Raw genomic sequence first — 20,623 nt, forward strand, 5'->3', positions numbered from 1 at the left:
CAAATTGACTTTTTGATTAGGAAGGGACACACCATTCTAGCAGTTGCCAATGATAAATTCATTTTAGCACCAAATGGGTTCTTTTAAATCAGCACAAAAGCATCAGAGAGAAAGATTCAGGAGTACACATCTCACAGGAGATGCTGTGAGCAGAAGAGAGCAATAATTCGAAAGGTAATGCTAAGTTTATTGAAAATATCCACTCAATCAATTAAAATGGCAAAGAGGAACTGGGACCAAAAAACTCTAACTGCTATTTACGATAAAAGTTGATTTTGATGTTTATTTCCCGAGTTTAAAAAAAAAAAAATTTAAGACCTAAGATTTTTCCATTGGCCTGAAATCAGTAAAAATTGTCCATTAATCTTCCCTCAGGCCAATAATAGAAAGGTCTCAAGGGGCAGAATAGGAGCCAGAAATAAGATTGAAGGGGAAACAGTAAGGAGATGCACATCAAATGACTAAATTCTATGGGTAGGTTAAAAACAGACTATCTCATTGTCCTACTTCATGTATAGCTGAATTCTCAGATGTGTACATTTTTATATGTACTTCCTTTCACTGAAGCATAGAAGTAAGAGGAATATGATTTTATCTCTATGGATTTCTTCAAGTCAGGGTTTCTCAGCTTTGGCACTAATGGCGTTTGGTGCCGGAGCGCATTTATGTGAGGGGGGGCCGTCCTGTGCACTGCAGGATATCTAGCTGCATCCCTGGCCTCTACCTACTGGATACCAGTAGCCCCTCCCAGGTGTGACCATCAAAAATGTCTCTAGACATTGTCAAAAGTCCCCTGGGAGGCAAAATATCCCTAACTGAGAGCTACAGCTTTAAGTCAACTGGGGGGAAATGCAGTATGGAGAAGTAGAAAAAAACTAGTATCAGCTGGGTGGCAATTTTCATGTTTGTAAAAGGAAGATGTTGGTAACTGCATTCAGCCACAGGACTGGAAGAATCAAATGACTAAACTATAATGTTATACGTAATGAAAATGCTACAAAAGGGAGAGTTTTGAACAGGAATGGTGCTAGAGCTCATTTTGTCCAACTTCCTTGTACAGAGAAGGAAAACTGAGAGGCAGAGTTGTTTGTCTAAAGACCACACCAATGCAATACAAACATAGGTGGTTACAATTAAATACTCTGTAGTTTCCACCTAGAAAAACAAAAACACAGGAGCCAACCTGCATGAACCCCTGAGGTGGCAGAGTATGAGCCTCAAACCAAATAATGACTTCAGTGGATTGAAACACATCTACACTGTTTAAATCAAAGATTCCTAATGATATGTTTTAAAACTCACTGGTCACTTTGGCAGTTGCTTCTTTGAATGCTGACACATAAAAGGAAAGAACCAATCTTTTATTCTGCCTTTCCTGAACCAACTGTATTTTATGATAGACAAATAAACAAATGGTTGATGAAGGATTCTAGCTAATAATTACCAAAGGAACAGCAATCAGAAAAAAATCACAACTCTGTGACCCCACAAGACATACGGATCCAGGGAATGATCCTCAAAGGATGCTAAAACTATTAGGTAAAAAGTTGATGGATGAGCTCAAGTGCCCATTTACAAATGAATGGATAAAACAAGGTATATACACACAATGGAATATTATTCAGCCTTAAAAAGGAAGGAAATTCTGACACATGCTACAACATGGATGAAACTTGAGGATATTATGCTAAGTGAAATAAGCCAGTTGCAAAAAAGACAAATACTGTATGATTCCACTTATATGAGGTCCCTAGCATAGCCAGATTCATAGAAGTAGAAAATAGATGGGTGGTTGCCAGAGGCTGGGGTAAGGGGAAAATGGAGAGCAGTTGTTTAAGGGGTACAGAGTTTCGGTTTTACATGATGAAAAGTTTTTGGAGGTTGGTTACACAACAATGTGAATATCCTTAACATTAGTGAACTGTACATTTTTAAATGGTTAAGATGGTAAATGTTATGTATATTTTACCATAATTAAAAATTAAAAATGTTAATTATTGGGGGAAAAAAAGCTGTTGGGGACTTTGTAATGGATGGCTCAGTCTGTTAGCACTGGACCTACTGTTCAATCTCAATATCGTTCAACACGGGATGACCAGACATTATGTGCTCACTGTGTGATGCGGGATGGATCACACAGCACCGCCTATGAAGGCGTCTGGACAGCAAAAAGACTTTGATCTCCTCAGACCTCTAGATCTAACTATTAGTTTACAGGAAACATGGGGAAAAGAGGAACAAGTTAATTGAAACCAAGAAGAAGTGATCAGCCAAATCCAGGATGTGAATGTTCTACAGGACAAAAGACCCAGTTTCTCCAACAGATCAGTGGCTGGGGGATAAAAAAGGTCAGGGGCTGGGAGTTGCTGTTACAGAATTAAAGACATTTCAGAGACATAACAACCAAATGTAATGTGTGGACCTTGTCTGGGTCCTGATTCTAACAAACCAGCAGTAAAAAAGATATCTCTGAGAGAATCAAGGAAATGTGAGCATGGACTGAATATTAGATGATATTCAGGAATGATTATAAGTATTTTTAGCTGTGATAATGTCGAGGGGGGGATAATGTAAAGGAAAAAAAAAGTCCTTTCAGTTTGGATGTCTTTATGGGTGAAATGACACAACTTGCTTTAAATTAACCTAGAAAAAAACTCAAAAAGGAAGAAAAAAGAATGAAAGAACATTGGGAAAATGTTGAAGCTGGATGACGAATACATGGAGTTAATTGCACTCTTCTCTAGTTTTGTGTGTGTTTCCAAAATCCCATAATAAAAAACAATTTTTATGTAGGCAATCTCAAAGGAACATACAGACACACAACACAAACAGAGTGAGCTACAACCAAATCGTAAGCAAATGAGGAAGCCATTTGCGTTTAATAAGTGCAGGAAACGGGAGATTAAGCCTCGGGCCTTTGCAAAGTGAGCTAACCAAGTCTAAGATGCCTGTATTAAGCCGGCACCCTCAAAGATGCTCTACACCCTGGCAAGAGCAGGGCTTAAAAAAATTTTTTTTCTGGACTTTCAGAAAGGGGAGCCTATGAAAACCTGTAGTTTTCAATGTGGCTCTGGAGGGGAAAACTAATAATGGCCACAATAATGATGATGATGATTATCACCCTGAGGGTTTGTAACCACGTGGGTCTGGGGCTCAAGTTTATACTCCATGTATTCAGTGGGAAAACTCGAAGTTGAGGAAATAAATGTCAGTGTTCAGAGGTTATTAGCATCCCCGGCATCCAGCTGAAACAAACAAAAAAGACTTCCGAGAGAAATGCAGCCAGGAATCAGACCCCTCAGGATTCCCACAGATTAAGTTCAATCAAGAATGAGATCACAGTCAAATTACTAAACATCCAAGCAATAAGTCAGTATGAGCCAGAGTAAGCAGAAACAACAAACAAGACATTCAGATACCCCCCCCCCGCCACTCCCACCCAAGGACTTCAGATGTTGGAATTATCAGATAACAGATTCTAAAATCACTATGTATTCAACATTTTTTTTAAAGAAGGCTTTTAAAATGAGTAAGGAATGAGACTATCAAAAATGGCCAGGCATTTGTCCTCAGGAGTTTGTGGGAGCACAGGAGAGCTATTTGACCCCTGTACTTTTGGCTCTTCCATTCTGGTGGGAAAAACAGATTTATTTACAGAATCAAATTATGCTGGCAATAAAAATTCAAGTGCTTCCAGGAGCCAGAGAGGAAATGTGAGCAGTGCATTGGGCAGGCAGAACAGAGGCTGTATCTAAAGAGGGAGCCTCTTCTCAGCCCCAGCAGATTGTTGATCTATATACAAGAAGAGAGTCCAGGTATTGCCAGATATTCCCCTTTTCCCAAAAAAAGGCATAAATCCAGATGTTAATGATCTGTACATGTTGGCTACTGTGGTAGACATCTGGGTTTTGTCACCTAAATAACAATTCACCTGTCTTCTAAAATATTATGGTGTTACGATCCCCCTTTGGGGACAACACCTTTCTCCTACTCTCAGTCCAGTTTCTTAGAGATGGTGTTGATTCCACCTCTGGCTGCAGGGATGGGCATGTGGCTCAAGCTCAGCCAATCGGAGCAGAGCAGTCTCCTGGGCCACAATAATTGGCTCAGGAATGGGCTTGTGACCCACCCAGAGAAAATGAGAAGCAGTGAGGCCATTGGGGGAAGCTTAGGAAAAAGACTCTTATCCTTCCCTATGGCATTCAAAGCTGAGAAGATGTAAGGGCTGGAGCTTTGGCAGCCTTTTTGTGACCATTATACAGAGATTCTGTTTAAGATTGGATCCACATGGTTAAAAGAATCCCTGAGAGCTGGAGAGAGGCCAAGGCCTCATAAAATCATCTGAGCCTGAACCCAGAGGTTCCCTCTAGACTTTTCATTTTTGGTAACCAGTGAATTTGCATTCATGCTGAAGACAATTTGAATAGGTTTCTCTGTCACTCCACAGAAAGAGGCCTATCCCTTCAGCAACTAATTAAAAGTCTTTTAACACACTGGGAAAGCCAGACAAACATATCTGAGGGCCGACCATGGACCTTCAGTTTGCAATCTCAGCACCTGGCCACCCCTCTCCTTCTGCAGTACTGTACCTAGCTTCTCTTATTACTCATCTTCTAGCCTCCATTCCCACTGCTCCTTCCTTGTACCATACTCTTCTCTCCCTGCTCTACCTCCTGAAATCCTACTCATCCTTCAAAACTCAAGTCAAATGGTTCCTTTTTTCTTAGCGCCTTTCCTGACAACCCCACCCTAAGCCCTACCCCAGGCAGAAGAAGATACCTCTCCCTCCATCCCCAGGTCCCTCTGACCCCCCGATGAACACTCAGCCCTTCTGCTGAGGATCCTAATTACCCAGTAACATTCCTGTCTCCCCTGCTTCTTGACCGTGATCCAAATTCAGACCCAGATTAGAAGGGATGATATTTGAGGCTTAAGTTTCAAAAAACAATCAGTTCTTAGGAGAAGTCAGAAAACATGGTGAAAGATGAGGATTTGGGTAAGGGATTAGAAAGAAAAGAACAGTTGTTCTGGGGAAAAGAGAGGGTCTATGTGGAGTGCAGTGAGGAAGGAGGAAAAATTGGACATATTTAGACCAAACGAAATGATTCAGAGGAAACCTGAGAAGAAATGTCTAGAGAGGCATGAGGTTGATCTGACTGGAAAGGAATATAAAAAATGTGTGACGGGAATGACCCAAAACAGCAATGACAAAATGCCCAAAATAGGTGCACTGTTCACATGAGAAAAGAATGCAGACAGCAGCAAGACACTGAGAAACCTCCAGAAAACAAGAGAGAAGGTGACAAAGGATGAGGTCATCTCAAACCAGATAAACTGGGAGGCTTTCTATTGATTGAAAGGGGTTTTTCAAAAGCTAGGGCTCATGTTGGCTTGCCACTGATGGAAACTCAGGGCACCGAGGCCTTCTGGAATTTTCTATTCAACAGACAGACACAGGGAGGGTCCCAGGAGACCAGGCAGTTGCTAGATGTACCAAAAGAGCTACCATGGGTCAAAGGTCAAAACAAGTAAGGTGTCAGTTTCTGAGCCACCCCAGGCAAGCACTGTCTCGCTTTTTACTTCTAAGGACCATGGGACCTTGTCCACAGTTCCCATGCCTCCTACCCCGGGACCAATGCTTTCTTCATGTGATAAAATACCTAAGCCGGACAGTATCCAATCACAGCGGCCCTTAACTTTTGTTGGGGACATATCTGGTTGAGGCTCTGGGCCCTCTTCCCAGAAAAATGCACACAGCCTCAGACACAATAAAGTTTCCTTCCCGTTTAAGCAGCTTATACCCGCCCTGGGGCCCATCTCTTGAACAAGAGTTCCTAAACTCATTCACTTAATCAAAAAAACATTTATTGAGTGCCAGCTACCTGCCAGGTACTGCTCCGGGCACCAAGGATACAGGTATCCTCGCCTCATGGAGTGGACCTTCCAGTTTGTACTTGAGCCCTCAGATGATCAGAATGTCTGGCGAAGCGGCCCGGGAGTTCAGTGATTCTGACATGGGACCAGAATTAGGACCTGTCTTCCCAAGGAGCCCCAGCTCAAACACCCCTTCTGTAAGGAGAGAGGGGAGGAGTGTATTTAAAGCGTGTGCTCTAGCTGGGAAGCTCATAGCCTGCTGAGGGAGTGTAGAGGGTACCTGCGCTTTGGAAAAATGTTTGGCAGAATCTCGTAAAGCCGGACGTATGTGTGACCCAGAAATTCTACTCCTAGATATATACCCAAGAGATATGTGCACATGTGCATACCAAAAGGCATACACAACGGCCCCCAATTATCCCTGGTGTTCACACGTCTGTGTCCCCTCCCCTTGAGAGTAGGCAGGACTGTACCTTATTTCTAATCAGTAGATGCCGCAAAGGCAATGGGGATGTCATTTCTGTGATTATGTTACAGAAGATTGTAACTTCCATCTTGCCTGGAGACTCTCTCTTTGGACTCTCACTGGCTTTGATGAAGCAAGCCACCTTACGGAGAGGCCCACATGGCAAGAAACAGTGCAGGATCTCTGGCTAACAGCCAGCAAGGAGGTGAGGCCCTCAGACTAACTAACAACCCTCAGGGAACTGTATCCTGCCAGCCACCACATGAACTGGAAAGTGGATCCTTCCCCAACTGAGCCTCAGATGAGACCCCAGCCCTGGCCACCTCCCTGACTGCAGCCTGGGAGAGACCCTGAGCAGAGAACCCAGCTAAGCAGTGCCAGGATTCCTGACCCACAGAAACTGGGACATAAGTGTGTGTTTTTTGGAGCCGTTAAGTTTGCCATAATTTGTTCTGCAGGAATAGATAACAGAGTGTAATGCAATGCAGCAGTGAGAATGAATGAACCACAGCTACATCAGACAACGTGGTCGAATCTCACATAGTTGAGTGAAAGAAACCAGGCAGCAAATGGAATCTTCATTTACATGAAGTTCAAAAACAAGCAGAACTAATCTACGATTGGGAGTCAGACTAGCGGAAGGGGGTGGTAACCAGAAGGGAGAACAGGGAGACTTCTCGGAGGGGCGGGGGCGGGTGGTGTTCTGCTTCTTGATCTGGGTTCTGGTTAGGGTGGGTGCGTACACTTTGTGAAAATTCTTCAAGCGTACACTTAACATTTGTGCTCTTTTCGAGATGTATATTATGTTTTGAAAAAAAGAGTTTATACAAAAGACAGTATGCTGGAGTCAAACAGCTAGGGTTCGAATCTTGGACCTATCACTTACAAGATTTGTAACTGGGCAAGTTACTTGACTTTTCTGAGCCCGCTTCTGTAAAATGGGTTGGGCTAAGAATTAGATAAAACAGTGCATGGCATAGCGGCTGGTACCTAACAAGCCTCAATAAATATTAGCTAGTTTGGTTAACCTCATTCATAATGGTTCATTGTTAATCTCAAAAAACATAGTAGTGGAGGTTGATTTGCTTGGATGCCTGGAAGTCGAATTTATGGAGTTGTCCTGCAGGTACCATCCCACAGAGACCAGCTGGATTCTCAGAATCCCTCTAGCAGTGATCAGGGGAGGAGCTCAGCCTGCCTCTGACACCCACACCCAGAAAGGTCCCTGGGCAACAAGCAAGATGATATGGGAGTGTTCAGAGGTCAAGTTTGCTCTGGGTTGGGACTGAGACGATGCAAATCAAAGTTCTCCCCAGGTTGTTTGTGATCGGGTTGAGATGGTGCTGTCCTCCCATATCATCAAGAAGACAACAAAAACAAACAAACAAAAACAGACAGCAATGCGAACATTCACAGAAGGAGTCTGTGGTATCGGGCACAGTTTAGTACTTCACACATATTCACCCATTTGATCTTTACAGTCAATGCTGTTATTACCTCCATTTTACAGGTGAGAGAAGTGAGGTACAGACAGAATAAAACAAACAAACAAACAAAACCAGGCCCATCAGAGGTGGCATCAGCACCCTTCATCTGCAGTTTTCAAACAGAACATACAGACTGACCTCCCTGGCAAAGCTTTGATTTGCAAGAGATGAATGTCCCAACCAGCCTTGTCTCTATCTGAGAAAAAAACTGGGTGTCTTCTCATTTTCTGACAGGGGAAGGGGGTGAGCACAGCTGCAGAAGGCCTCAGTTACCAGCTGTTATTTTGTGGTTTGAATTTATTTTTGTGAGTGTGTGTGTGTGTGTGTGTGTGTATAAAAACCTGCATTTCCTTAGCCCATAGGGTCAGGTTATTAATGGACTGTGGATCCTCTAGTGGCCCTTTGCTCTCCCATCTGTCACCCTACTCAACGGCTTAGCTACTTCCTGCTCTTCAAGCACTCTCTCTCTCTTTTACTCTCCCTTTCTCCTGTTCCAGCTCTTTCCCTGGCTGTCTCTTACCCCTTAAAGGCTAGGCAAGCTCCCTACCTCTTCCGGGAGGGAGGCCAGCATTCATTTCTTGTTGGAATGCAGGGGGCAACAGGCAGGTCTGGGGAGGGGGCACAGTGGATGGGCTCTCCCAGTCAAGGACAGCCCAGGGAAGGTAACTGCGGCCGAACGAGATTTTATGGGGCAGAGCTCCTTCAGGAAAGAAGCCCAGTGGGTGGAAGGAGAGGTCCGTGGCAAGCCCCAGCTACCCCCTCCTGGCCTCAGCCCCCTTCTCCTCTTGCTGCAGGCACTGCCGAAACTTCAGGACAGCCGGAAGCCCAGATTGTTCAGGGCTGGGGGAAAGCAGGTGGTGAGCATGGGTGTCTCGTGGTTGTGACACCTGTCACCTGTAGTCCCCGGGGAAAATACCTTCCTGTCACAGTCATCTAGATTCAAATCCTTTTCTGGCTGTGCCACCTTGGGCACATACCTCCATGTCTCTTGAGCCTCATTTTCCTCTTCAGGGGGGAGTGATTTGATGGAAATAATGCCCATCACGACATTTTTGAGTGCTTCTCTGCAGAGCTCGCCGTTCCAGGTGTTTCACACACACCTACTGCCCCAGGTTATGGTGAGGATTAAATGAGATGATTCACGGGAAGGACTGAGACAGTGCCCCGCAGGTGGAAAGCCCTGAGTTAACATCACTCGCTCCAGCATTATGAGGACAGCTGGGAATGACGAAGCTGGGACCTGAACCCAGGCCTTTCAGACACCAGCATTCTGATGCTGATGGAGATACAGTACAGCCTTGGTAGCCACCCAGAGCTCGATAAGATTGGTTGATTACAGGCATCACCAAGGAGCCCATATAATCTAGAAACCTCTTTTTTTTTTTTTTTTTTTTTTTGGCCATGCCGTGTGGCTTGCAGGATCTTAATTCCCCCACCAGGGATTGAACCCGGGCCACGGCAGTGAAAGCACCAAGTCCTCACCACTGGACCGCCAGGCAGTTCCCCAGGCGCAGTATTTTTAACACCCCATCACTGCAAAGTACAACTCTCACTCAGTCCAGGACATGCTATTATAAAGCCATGAGTTTTGGGGGTATTTTATTTTCTGTTTTTGAAATTTAAGTGGATGACATGGAACTGGGTTTTAAGACTTTCACACACCCTTTGAGATGACTGTGGCATCCTGTGGGGAGCGGCGGGATCCAATCAAGATTTGGCAATTTCTGCTCCAGTGAGCCTGAATGTCAGCTTTGTTCTCCGTTTAGTATTTCCTCATTGAGAGATGGACTGATGACAACATATGCTCTCCCAAGCCTATCAGGGGGCCATGGGCTGCTCCGGCTCCGTAGGGTCTGGCTGGCAGTGAGCAGGGTTCTGTGCTCATGTTGATGACACTGAAGACAAGCAGGGAGATGGGGGTGGGGCCGGGGAGGGCCATAGCTACAGAAGCCTAGGTCCTGGGGTAAGGACAGTTCAGCTCAGCAGCTCAAGAGGTAGGAGGCAAGGCTGTGGGCGGGTGGCAAGGGCTGCCCCTGTTCATTCATTCATTCAGGCACTGTTCTAGGTACTGGTGATACAGCAGTGAACAAAAGAGAAAAAAAATCCCTGCCCTCATGGAGCTTAAGTTGGGGGGCAGGGGGGAGTTGGGAGTGGGGAGACTGAGAACAAATAAGATAAGGAAACTAAATAAATAGCATGTTAGAGGAGTGGTAAGATGAAGGGACGAGCAATAGAGTGAGGTGTTTATTTTGTTTCGTTATTCATGTTTTTTGGGGGTTTTTTGTTTTTTTTGGTGGCATCACGGGGCTTGCAGGATCGACCAGGGATCGAACCGGGCAGTGAAAGCACCAAGTCCTAACCACTGGACCGCCAGGGAATTCCAAGACCATTTTAAATAGGGTGATATTTGAGTAAAAATCTAAAGGAGCTGAAGGAGATCCCTGGGGGAAGTGCCTGGTAGGGAGAAGAAACAGTAAATGCAAAGGCCCTGAGGCAGAAATGTGCCTGGAGAGTTGAGCCTGACCCTCTCTGTTCCTCTGAAGTTACCACTCAGGGCCCCGGCCTCTGTGGTCACTCCTCATACTTTCCTAGGGTCTTTCTGGTCGAAGGGAACTAACCCAGGCAGAACCTTCCAGGCTGACTGAGGGCCTGGAAGAGATTTCTAGGGACAGGTTCTGGGAGGGCTCTGTGATTCAACTGCAGGGTTGAATAAATCCTGGGGTTTTGCCAAGCTTTTAACAAATGCACAAGGAATTTGCAAGAATGCAACAAATTCATTCCCGGACCATGCTCCAGACCTGCTTAATCAGAATCTCTGAGGTCTGTGCCAGGGAATGTGCATTTCTAAGAGCCTCTAGGCATTTGTGAGTATCTTTACCATATATTCCATCCCATATCGATCTCCATGATTTTTCTCTCTTATATCTTCTTCTAATTGACTAGAGTAGAGTCCGCCATCTTTCATCTTTCTTAGATGAATATTTTGAGTTTGTCTTGGGGCACCTTGTCAGTCATTTCCCGCCAGGGAAATGAGGCATTCTGTAGGCAGTCAGCGGGGCTGTTCTGCTCCCAGGCAGAAGGGGTTGATCTGAAAAAGGTGACATGGGGTGAGGGGAGATAGTTGGGATTTGCATGTCTTCTCCACACGCTCCATCCCCCCAGTCCCGTGCCCGTGGTGGGGGGTCGGGGGGCTTCTTAAGGATCTGATCCAGGTCAACACTGGGGCCACCGTCTGACACTTGTAGGGACTCAGGTGATGTTTGTAGAAGTAAAGAACACATGAATGAATAAACGTGAGTTTTGACAGGGAAGGACAGGAACAGTAAGGTTGTGGGCTTGTAAATACCCTTTCCCTAGCACGTGGAAGAATCTTTCATTCTTTCAAAATTGTTCCTTCCACCCCACCCATCTCCCATCTCCACCCCCACCCCCAGAAGTGATGGTCCCTCCAGCTTACTCTATTTTCTCCTCCGCAACAGAGAGAACTAGAGATTCGGGTGGGACGGGGGTACTAAATTCCAAGCGTCTCGTGGTTCAGCTCCATTACCCTCCCACGCCTGACCACCCCCTCCTCAACGCACCTAGCCTAGAGCAAAGGTCAGTAGGAAGGATTCTTGAGTCTGCTCCTTCCCCGCTGTAAAACTTTAGGCTACTTCTGTGAACACTGAGCCTGTTTCCCCATCCTTGAAATGGGGCTGGGGACCTCTAGGCGGCAGGTCGGGGAGGGCTCGCAGCGCTGCAGCGGGCTGTAATTGGCCGAGTGCTCCCCGCGCACCGCCCCTCGCCCTCTGGCGCCGCGCACGCCACGCCCCTCATCAGCTCGGCCGGCCGGGTGGCGTTGCCGTGGCGACGCGCGTACACAGGCCGGGCCGGCGCGCGGGCTGCGGGCCGCCGGCTGGAGACTCCGTGGGAGCGCGGCCCGGCGGCCTCGCCCAGAGCGGGCCCGGCGCCTCCCGAGCGGTCAGGGCTCTCGGCGAAGGACGGGGCGTGGGCTTCTTCATCTGCCCAGGTGAGAGCGGCACGCGAGGAGGCGGCGGGCGGAAACCTGGGCCAGAGGAGGCCAGCCCTGCGAGGTCAAGGGCTTTGGGGTAGGCGGGGGACCCGGCCCCACCCGAGTCCGAACTCCCTAATCCAGGCTCGGGTCGCCAGGAGCACCCCAGAGAAGGTGCCCCAACACCAGCCGTTCCTTCCTAAGTGCAGCCCCTACCTCGCCCCCCGAGGTAGCCGGCACGGGAGCTTTAGGCCTCTCCTGGGCACCAGCTCTTGGATGTCCTGGGGGTATAGCTGGGATTAAGAGAGGAACCCCTGTTTCCCCTAATTTACGGACAACACCCACCCAATGGTCAGACACACACACACACACACACACACACACCCGCCCCTTACCTGTACTCTCCTTCTTTAAGGAACTTTGAGGCCACTGTAAACCTTAAAAGAAAGTTTGCTCCTATAGCCCAATTCTGAGCCATCCAAAGTGGTCAGGGGGGATGCAGATACTGTGCCTGGTGCTCCATGGCACTGAGTAAGAACGAATTCACAGAGCTAAACACATTCAAATTACTTTTACAGTGTTTTCAGGCAAGGAAGTGATGCACAGGGCAAAATTAAGGTGGAGAAATATTGTCCAATCCAAAAGCTAAAGAGATAGAATTTAGGTTTTCCGAGGAGTCATCAAAGATAGATACTGACAGGAAAAATGGAAGGTAGTTACTATCAAAGCTTCCTAGCCAGCTGGCTGTACTGACTTGCTTTGAGGTGTCATTTGTATTTTCATTCACTCAGCAAGTGTTTACCAAGCACCTACTATGTGTCAGGTGCTGCCCCCCCCCCACCGCCCCCCACCCTGGAGAAGGGGTAATGCACAGAACTGGCAGGAACTGCAGAGGGTCTGACGTTTTACCCTGTTTGAAAGTTAGTAAGTTAGCCTGCCCAGCTTATAGTTACTGGCAGAAGACAAGAGACTCCTGGGCCAGAAACAAAGAACTTCATTACTCACAGCACAGCCGACATAACAGGCAGCCAGAGCTGCATATGCACATTGGTTCCGGTTGCCCTGAAAGTCCCTCAGGGTGGTGCAGAACAGCCAATGTGGTTGCTGTGCCCACAGTGGGTCTGTGTCCCAGGTAAGGAACTCCAAACTTAGGAAACTGCAATCTTTGAAAGGGGCTGCTAGCAAACCTGCCCAACTTTTGCCCCAGAAGGAGCCGTTACCTTTATTATGAACATTACCTATATCCTCCCAGGCTGTTTGCCATACAAGCATCCTTGGAAAGTTAGTGCAGGACAAAATCTTTCAATGCCTTTGCTCTGAAGATGGGTACAAACACAAAATACCCATGAAGAATCGCTTCTTAACAAAATCAACACAGTTCTGGTTTTCCAGGAACATATATCTTAGTGAAAGGGAAACAAACAGCAAACATAACTAAATAAAGGAACAAGAAAATGTCAGAGAATGATAAGTACAAGGAAGGAAACACAGCAGGGGAAAACTAGCAGGGGAGTAACATGACTGAGGGTGCCTTTAGCCAGAATGGTCAGGTGGTTGCCCTGAGGGGGGACATCTGAGCAGAGAGAAGACCCCAGCCTTGGGGACGTCTGGGGTGAGAGCTAAAAGACAAATATGCACATGATCCAAGTTTTAAGTTTTAGATTAGTGGCGTTTCCTGTGGTTTTCCTGCAGAAGAGACATTTCTTGAAAGTTTACATTTCCGATTAATTAGACTTGAACGTGTTGCTTGATAACATGGTCCTCTGCAATTGAAGATTAATAACTGAAGGCAACAGAGCATGGTTCTTTGGGAAGAAGAAATGTCTTTTCCCCTATATACATGACAGCGAACTTAATAAAATTTATTTCTCATTATATGAAAGCATCAATATTTGTGGGACATCCACAGGCCTCAAAGTTTACAAATATAAACTATCCTGCTTATTTTTATTTCTCTTACCCCCAGGTAGGGTCTCGTCTTCCTTTCAGAGGGTAGAATGCTGGTTCCAAGGACTTTCTTTTATTACCTGTCCCAAGTGTCAGCAGACAGTGCAATTCCCCCACCCCTACTCTGCCCCACCAGCAACAACGGAGGTTTGTACACTGGTTACGTGCAAAGGCCCAGAGTTGTCACACACTTACTATTGTGTGACTTTAACTTCTCTGAGTCTCAGTTTCCTCATTTGTAAAGCAGGACAATACTGACACCTACCTCGCAGGGTTGTTCTGAGGATGAAAAGAGGCCATGTGTGTAAAAGGATAGCCCAGTGCCTGGCACTTAGTAGGGATTCAGTGATGAAATGATGATGGAGGTGTTGATGGAAAGCAGAGCCAGACCGGAGATCCTCTACAGTCACACCTAGATGATTTTTGTTTTTATCCACAGTCTAACAACTTCACACTTCAGTGACCTTTCAGTTGAAAAGAGACTTTTGGGACTTCCCTGGTGGCTCAGTGGTTAAGAATCCACCTGCCAATGCAGGGGACACGGGTTTGAGCCCTGGTCCGGGAAGATCCCACATGCCTCGGAGCAACTGAGCCAGTGTGCCACAACTACTGAGCCTGCACTCTAGAGCCCGCGAGCCACAACTACTGAGCCTGTACTCTAGAGCCTGCGAGCCACAACTACTGAAGCCCACGCACCCTAGGGCCCACGTGCCACAACTGCTGAGCCTGCGTGCTGCAACTGCTGAAGCCTGCACACCTAGAGCCCATGCTCCGCGACAGGAGAAGCCACCGCAATGAGAAGCCTGTGCACTGCAAGGAAGAGTAGCCCCCGCTTGCCACAACTAGAGAAAGCCCGCATGCAGCAACGAAGACCCAACACAGCCAAAAAAAAAAAAAAAAAGGAAAAAAAAGAAAAGAGACTTTCTTTGACATGGCATTGAGATGGATCAGAATTCAAATATCATATGAATTATCATCAACATCTTGGAACCTACTGAAGTCACTGAAATTTTTATGTTTTAGAAAACATGTATAGGATTTACTTTGAAATGCATTAAAATATAAAATGGATAGATGGGTAGATATGTGATAAAGCAAATATAGCAAAATGTCGATTGTAGAATCTGGGTGGTGGTTATATAGAAGTTCACCATCCACTTCTTTCAACTTTTCTGTGTGTTTGACATTTTCATAATAAAATGCCAGGAAAAGATATGTACAGAGTCTTGACCATACAGCCAAGCTATAATCTTGATATTTTGTCTTTGGAAATCATTTTTTTTTTCAACCTAAATATATGAAGGAATGCCGTGACTTAAAAAGATAGTATCTTCTAATGCCCATTTCCTTGATGACTGACCCTTCCACACTTTAAGAAGCTCTGTAGAAGTTGGGGTTCCTTGAGTCAAAGTTCAGAAGCCCAAGATTAATAACAGTCATAATCACAGTAGGACAAATGGGTGTTTAGTGTAGCAAACACCATTCTAGATGCTTCACATTTAATCCTCACAAAACTCTTTAGGATACAGAGTATTATTAGCCCCATTTTACAGATGAGGAAACAGAGGCATAGAGAGAGAATAAGTAACTCACCCAGAGTCACAGAGCTAGTAAGTGGTGGGTTAGTAACACTGAGTACTTGATTCTGTCAGGTAACTAACCCCAAACTAAGCTTAATGGGAGGTAGAGAGCAGTTATCAGTGGAATTCAGATTTGTTTGGGGTTTTTTTTTTTTTTTTTTTTTGCTATTGCTTGTTTGTGCTCTGAGTTACATAAAGGATGTCCTCTTGTGATCAGAACCAAGCTCCTCTATGCCAGATATCACTGTTAAAAGGACAGTTTTTAAAATGTGTGGAATTATAATTGTGATCATTGTTAAATCCAGCTATCCACTCCTACCTCTGCTGACTTCTCCTTTGGACATTATGGTGTATTCCATTCATTCTAAATATGATATTGAATAATTAGAGGACTGTATTTCTCTAACAAAATTGTTTTCTGAAAACCTTTTATAGGGAAAGCAGAGAGTATGAAAGCCTATCTAAAGAGCGCAGAAGGCTTTTTTGTCCTGAATAAAAGCACTACGATTGGAAGGCATGAAGATTCAGACCTTGTTTTAGAGGTAAGACCTCTTCCTACCCAGTCCCCGACCCTCCCTACCCGTCACGCCACCAAAAGTCCTTACTGTTCTGTGGACTCCAATCTCTTCTAAAGCACAGCCTCTGGCTAACAGTCCCAGCCTTCCTCGGTGGGCCACCAGTAACCAATCCCCGCATGTGCTGGGTCTCCCTGGCACATGTGGTGGGAACTAGCATGGTGCAAAGTGTGATGGGCCCTCTGTCCTTTGCTGACTGTGTCTGCAGTGTCCCACCCTGATGGGGCGGTTTGGAAGGTGGGTGTAGAGCTGATGCTTGACCTTCACCTGCTCTGCGGCTGGCAGCCACGGCCACCTGAAGTGCCCAGCTTGAGCAATGGCCTCTCGCCCTTTCCAGGGCTTCTGGAGACTGTGGGCCCCTTGGAGCCCTCCCCCGCCCCCGCACCTCCAAGTAGGAAATCAGGGTAAGCCCCGGGCGTGGCCTCAGCGCTCTCTCATTTCATTTCATTCTCTGAATTAGCTGTGGCTTGGTCCACAGTCCCAGCTCATTGACAGCCAAAGAATTTGGAAGAAATTGTAAGTAAGGAATTATAAAAACAGTGGCTTTTGAGCCTTTTAAAATTTTGAAAGGGATGAAAATATTGAAGCAGAAAGAGAAATGCAATGGAATCCCTTTATGACTGTGAAAGGCAGACCTCTCTCAGACTTCACTCAACAGATTTTTTATAACTTTTTATTTTGAAATAATTATAGATGCACAAATAGTAGAGAGAATGGCACGAAGCGTGTGTGGAGTTCTGTGCCATTTTATCACGTGTGGATTTGTGTGTGGCCATCAAGATATAGAAGTATTCCATCATCAGAGATGTCCCTTGTGATACTCCTTTTATAGTCACAATTCCTCCTCCAACCGTCGTCGCCACGCCCCGACAACCACTAATCTGTTCTCCGTCTCTATAATTTTCATCATTTATGTATGACCTTTGCGATTGATTTTTTTTTTTTACTCAGTGTAATGCCCTTGACATCCATTTAGGTTATTAGCTTGTTCTTTTATTGCTGAGTAATAGTCCACGGTATGGACGTATCACCTATGTTTAACCATTCACTTTTTGAAGGACATTTTGATTCCATTTGGGGCTCTTACAAATAAATCTACTATAAACATTTGTGTACAGGTTTTTGTGTGAACATAAGTTTTTACTTCTCTGCGATAAATGCTCAGGAGTATGATTGCATGGATTAACATATATGTTAATATATATTCGGTTTGTAAAGAAACTGCCAGGCTTATCCAGCGTGGCTGTACCATTTTTCATTCCCACCAGCAATGTATGAGACACATCTTCACCAGCAATTAGCATAAACACTGTTTTTCATTTTAGCTGTTTTAGTAAGTGTGTAGTGGTATCTCATCTTAACTTGCATTTCCCAAATTGATAGTGATGTTAAATGTCTTTTCATGTACTTATTTGCCTTCTGCATATCCTCTTCGGTGAAATATCTCTTCATGTCTTTTAAGCATTTCTAATCGAATTGTTTGGTTTTTTACCATTGAGTTTTGAGAATTCTTTATGTATTTTAGATATGAGTCCCTTGTCAGATAGATGGTTTGCAAATATTTTCTCCCATCCATAGCTTGTCTTTTCATTCTCTTAGCAGAATATTTCACAGAGCAAAAGTTTTAACTTTTGATGAAGTCCAGGTAGTTATTTTTTTCTTTTATAGATCATGCTTTTAGTGTCATGTCTAAGAACATGCCACCAAGTCCCTGACCCTGAGGATTTTCTCTTATGTTTTCTTCTAAGTGTTTTATAGTTTTATGTTTACATCTATGAACCATTTTGGGTTCACTGTTGTTTATGATGTGAGATTTAGTTCAAAGTTCACTTTTATTGCATGTGGATATTTAGTTGTTCCCGAACCATTTGTTGAAAAGACTATCCTTTCTCCATTGAATTGCTTTTGCAAGTTTGTCAAAAATAATCTGGCCATACTTTCTATGGGGGCTATTTCTTAGTTCCCTATTATGTTTCATGGATCTATGTGTCAATCCCTCTACCATTATGACACAGCCTTGATTACTGTCGCTATATAAGTCTTAAATCAGATAGAGTGATTCCTCCTACTTTTCTCTTCTTTAAAAAAAATTTTTAACCTATTCTAGTTTCTTTGCCTTTCCATTTACATTTTAGCGTAAGCCTGTCTATACATACAAAATATCATGCTGTAATTTTGGTTGGAATTGTGTTTAATCCTATATATCAATGTGCGAATTGATATACTCCTACATTGTCTTCCAATTCATGAGCATGGTATATTTCTCCATTTATTCAGTGTCTCTCATGAGTGTTGTGTAGTTTTCAGCGTACAAGTCCTGTACATGTTTTGTTAGATTTACACTTAAGTATTTCTCTCTTTTTTTTTTTGACTGATTGTAAATGGTATTGTATTTTTAATTTTGGTGTCCACATGTTCATTGACAGTATATAGAAATACAGTTGATTTTTGTATGCTTCTTGGTATTTTGCAACCTTAACTGAACTTTCTTATATAAGGGCTTTTGTAGATTTCTTGGGATTTTATACATAAGCAATCATGTCATCTGCAAATAAGAACAGTTTTATTTCTCCTTTCAGAAAAGGAGATCTGAATGCCTTTAATTTTTTTTTCCTTGCTTTATTTCCCTGGTTAAGACTTCCAGGACTCTGTTGAACAAGAGCAGTGTATAAATCTTTATATTCGCTTGTTCCTGACCTTAGGGGAAAGCAGTCAGTCTTTCACCGTTAAGTACAAGGTTAGCTGTAGGGTTTTCATACATGTTCTTACGAAGTGAGAAATTTCCCCCTTTATTCCTAGTTTTCTGAGAATGTTTATTGTAAACTCAACAGATTTAAAGATAACTCCATGAACCTCCCCATGAGATTCTCCTCCATGATGTGGTCTCCCTTCAAGGACACAGAAGATCTGTGCAGTGTGCAAAGTGGGAGGACAAAGAAGAAGAAGAACTGTAGTTTCTTCTTTATCCTAACAAGGCATAGATTTGGGGTAGTTTTATTTCCTGTCTGGCTAAAGTAGAGACAGAGATCTCTGTTTTGAACCTGACTATGCTTTAGAAAACTGTAGTAATTTTTAAAAGCACAGGCTTTGGAGATAGACAGACCTGGGTTTGAATCTCATTAGGCTACTTTATGGCTGAGTGACTTCAACCAAATTACTTAATCACTCTGAGCTCATTTCCCTGTCTGTAAACCTCTTACCTCACAGGGTTATTCTGAGGATTAAGTGAGAAATGCACATAAAGAGCCTGGCATGTGGTGCTCAGTAAATGGCACAATGATCATTATTATGGTCTCATAAAACAGAGACTGAGAAGAATCCTCAGAGGGGCACAGGGTTGAGATGAGGATCCACTGACATTAATAAGCCATTTGGAAAAGGGAACCAATGAGGACAGTTATTAACTAGACAGAAATTGAGTTGCATTCACTGTATAAAAATAATTGACTGCTTACTGCTCCTCAGACTTAGCTTAAGAAATACGTCACTGCCGCCAGCTACAGTCACACTGAGTTATGAAGGAATCAGTTGCATTTCCAGAAGCGCGAGCTCATTTTGGCTCCCTGGAGGACAGGTGATACATGAATTGCCAAGCGTTTGGGGGATAGACTTTTGATGGGCGCTTCTGTCTTCTCTTAGACAAATCATCTTCCCAAAGCTTAAATGGGTTTGGGAGAGGAGATTTGCTCTGAAGAGGGGTGTGGGGACATGGGTCCATTTTGAAGAATTGAAACCTACAGACATGTCAACATTTTCCAGTTTTATAAAATAAGACAAGGTAAAAATTGCCCCTCTGCTGACTTCATTGGGCCTTTCTGATCAGAAGAATCACCCCTGATCAGCTATGAGCCATCCCAAGGAATAATTCAGCAGTCAATTTATAGTTTATGTTATTGAGGCCACTAGAAGTCATTCCACTAAATAAAATTCAGGGATATATATTAATAAAAAGTCATCCTTGCAATTACCCAGAGGTTACATCTAGCAAATAAAAAAGATTGTTTGTTTTATGTACCTGGATCAATCCTAAAGAATAGGCTGACATGTTGTTTTGACTGTTGGTATCATAGTATTTTGACATCATTTACTCTTTCCGATAATGGAAGGTAGTTACATGCTTCTTCTTTTTAAAAATTGGGAGAAAGGAAAATATAAGGAAGGAAATAAAAGTCACTTGTAATCATTTGGCTCAGGGAAAAATCAATATTGATATTTGCAGGGTTTTACCGTCCAGACTTTTTTTCTATATCCTGTAAGGAGTTTGGTTCCCTCAAGGCAATAGGAAAACTGTTTATAGCCAGGCGAGTTAGAACTGTTTATAGTCAACAGTGATAACTGTTGTTATCACTCATTCATTGCACAGTATTTACCCAGAGCCTCAGCACTGAGCCAAGTCTAGGGGTACAACGATGGCAGAACTGGACATGGTCCCTGCAGTCAGGAAGCTGCCAGGAGAGAGAGAAATAAGTCAAATGATCCCACAAAGGTGTGACTAATTCCATTCCAACATTGGGGCTGTAAAGGAGAGGAATATGGAGGACAAGGAGGACTTAACTAGACAAAAGGAGAAGGGAACGGCATGTGCAAAGGCCCTGGGGTGGAAGAGCGTATTGTGAGCCCAAGGGACTGAGAGAAAACCAGGGTGTCCAGAAGTCAGAGTGGGAAGGAGGAGGGCTAAGTGACAAGTAGGCCTCCTTCATGTC

The 20,623-nt window shown here is 44.3% G+C and overlaps 1 protein-coding gene across 6 annotated transcripts in view; it reads left to right on the forward strand.

Annotated features, from left to right (window-relative positions):
• The first annotated feature begins 9,795 nt into the window (after positions 1–9,795).
• FHAD1 (forkhead associated phosphopeptide binding domain 1) overlaps positions 9,796–20,623 on the forward strand; it is a 150,152-nt gene continuing 139,324 nt past the window's right edge. For 5 of the 6 annotated variants that reach the window (XR_011073460.1, XM_068538940.1, XM_068538935.1 and 2 more), the window contains exons 1-2: positions 11,700–11,836; positions 15,781–15,887. Coding sequence is in view for 5 of the 6 variants with exons in the window: in XM_068538940.1 (XP_068395041.1) it covers positions 15,795–15,887 (93 nt within the window). In the remaining variant the exon portion in view is untranslated. Of the gene's footprint in view, positions 9,822–11,699; positions 11,837–15,780; positions 15,888–20,623 lie in introns of those variants that run through there. The other variant, XM_068538936.1, reaches the window with a different exon arrangement.

This window comes from Eschrichtius robustus, chromosome 3 (assembly GCF_028021215.1).
Source record: "Eschrichtius robustus isolate mEscRob2 chromosome 3, mEscRob2.pri, whole genome shotgun sequence".
NCBI classification, from domain to species: domain Eukaryota; kingdom Metazoa; phylum Chordata; class Mammalia; order Artiodactyla; family Eschrichtiidae; genus Eschrichtius; species Eschrichtius robustus.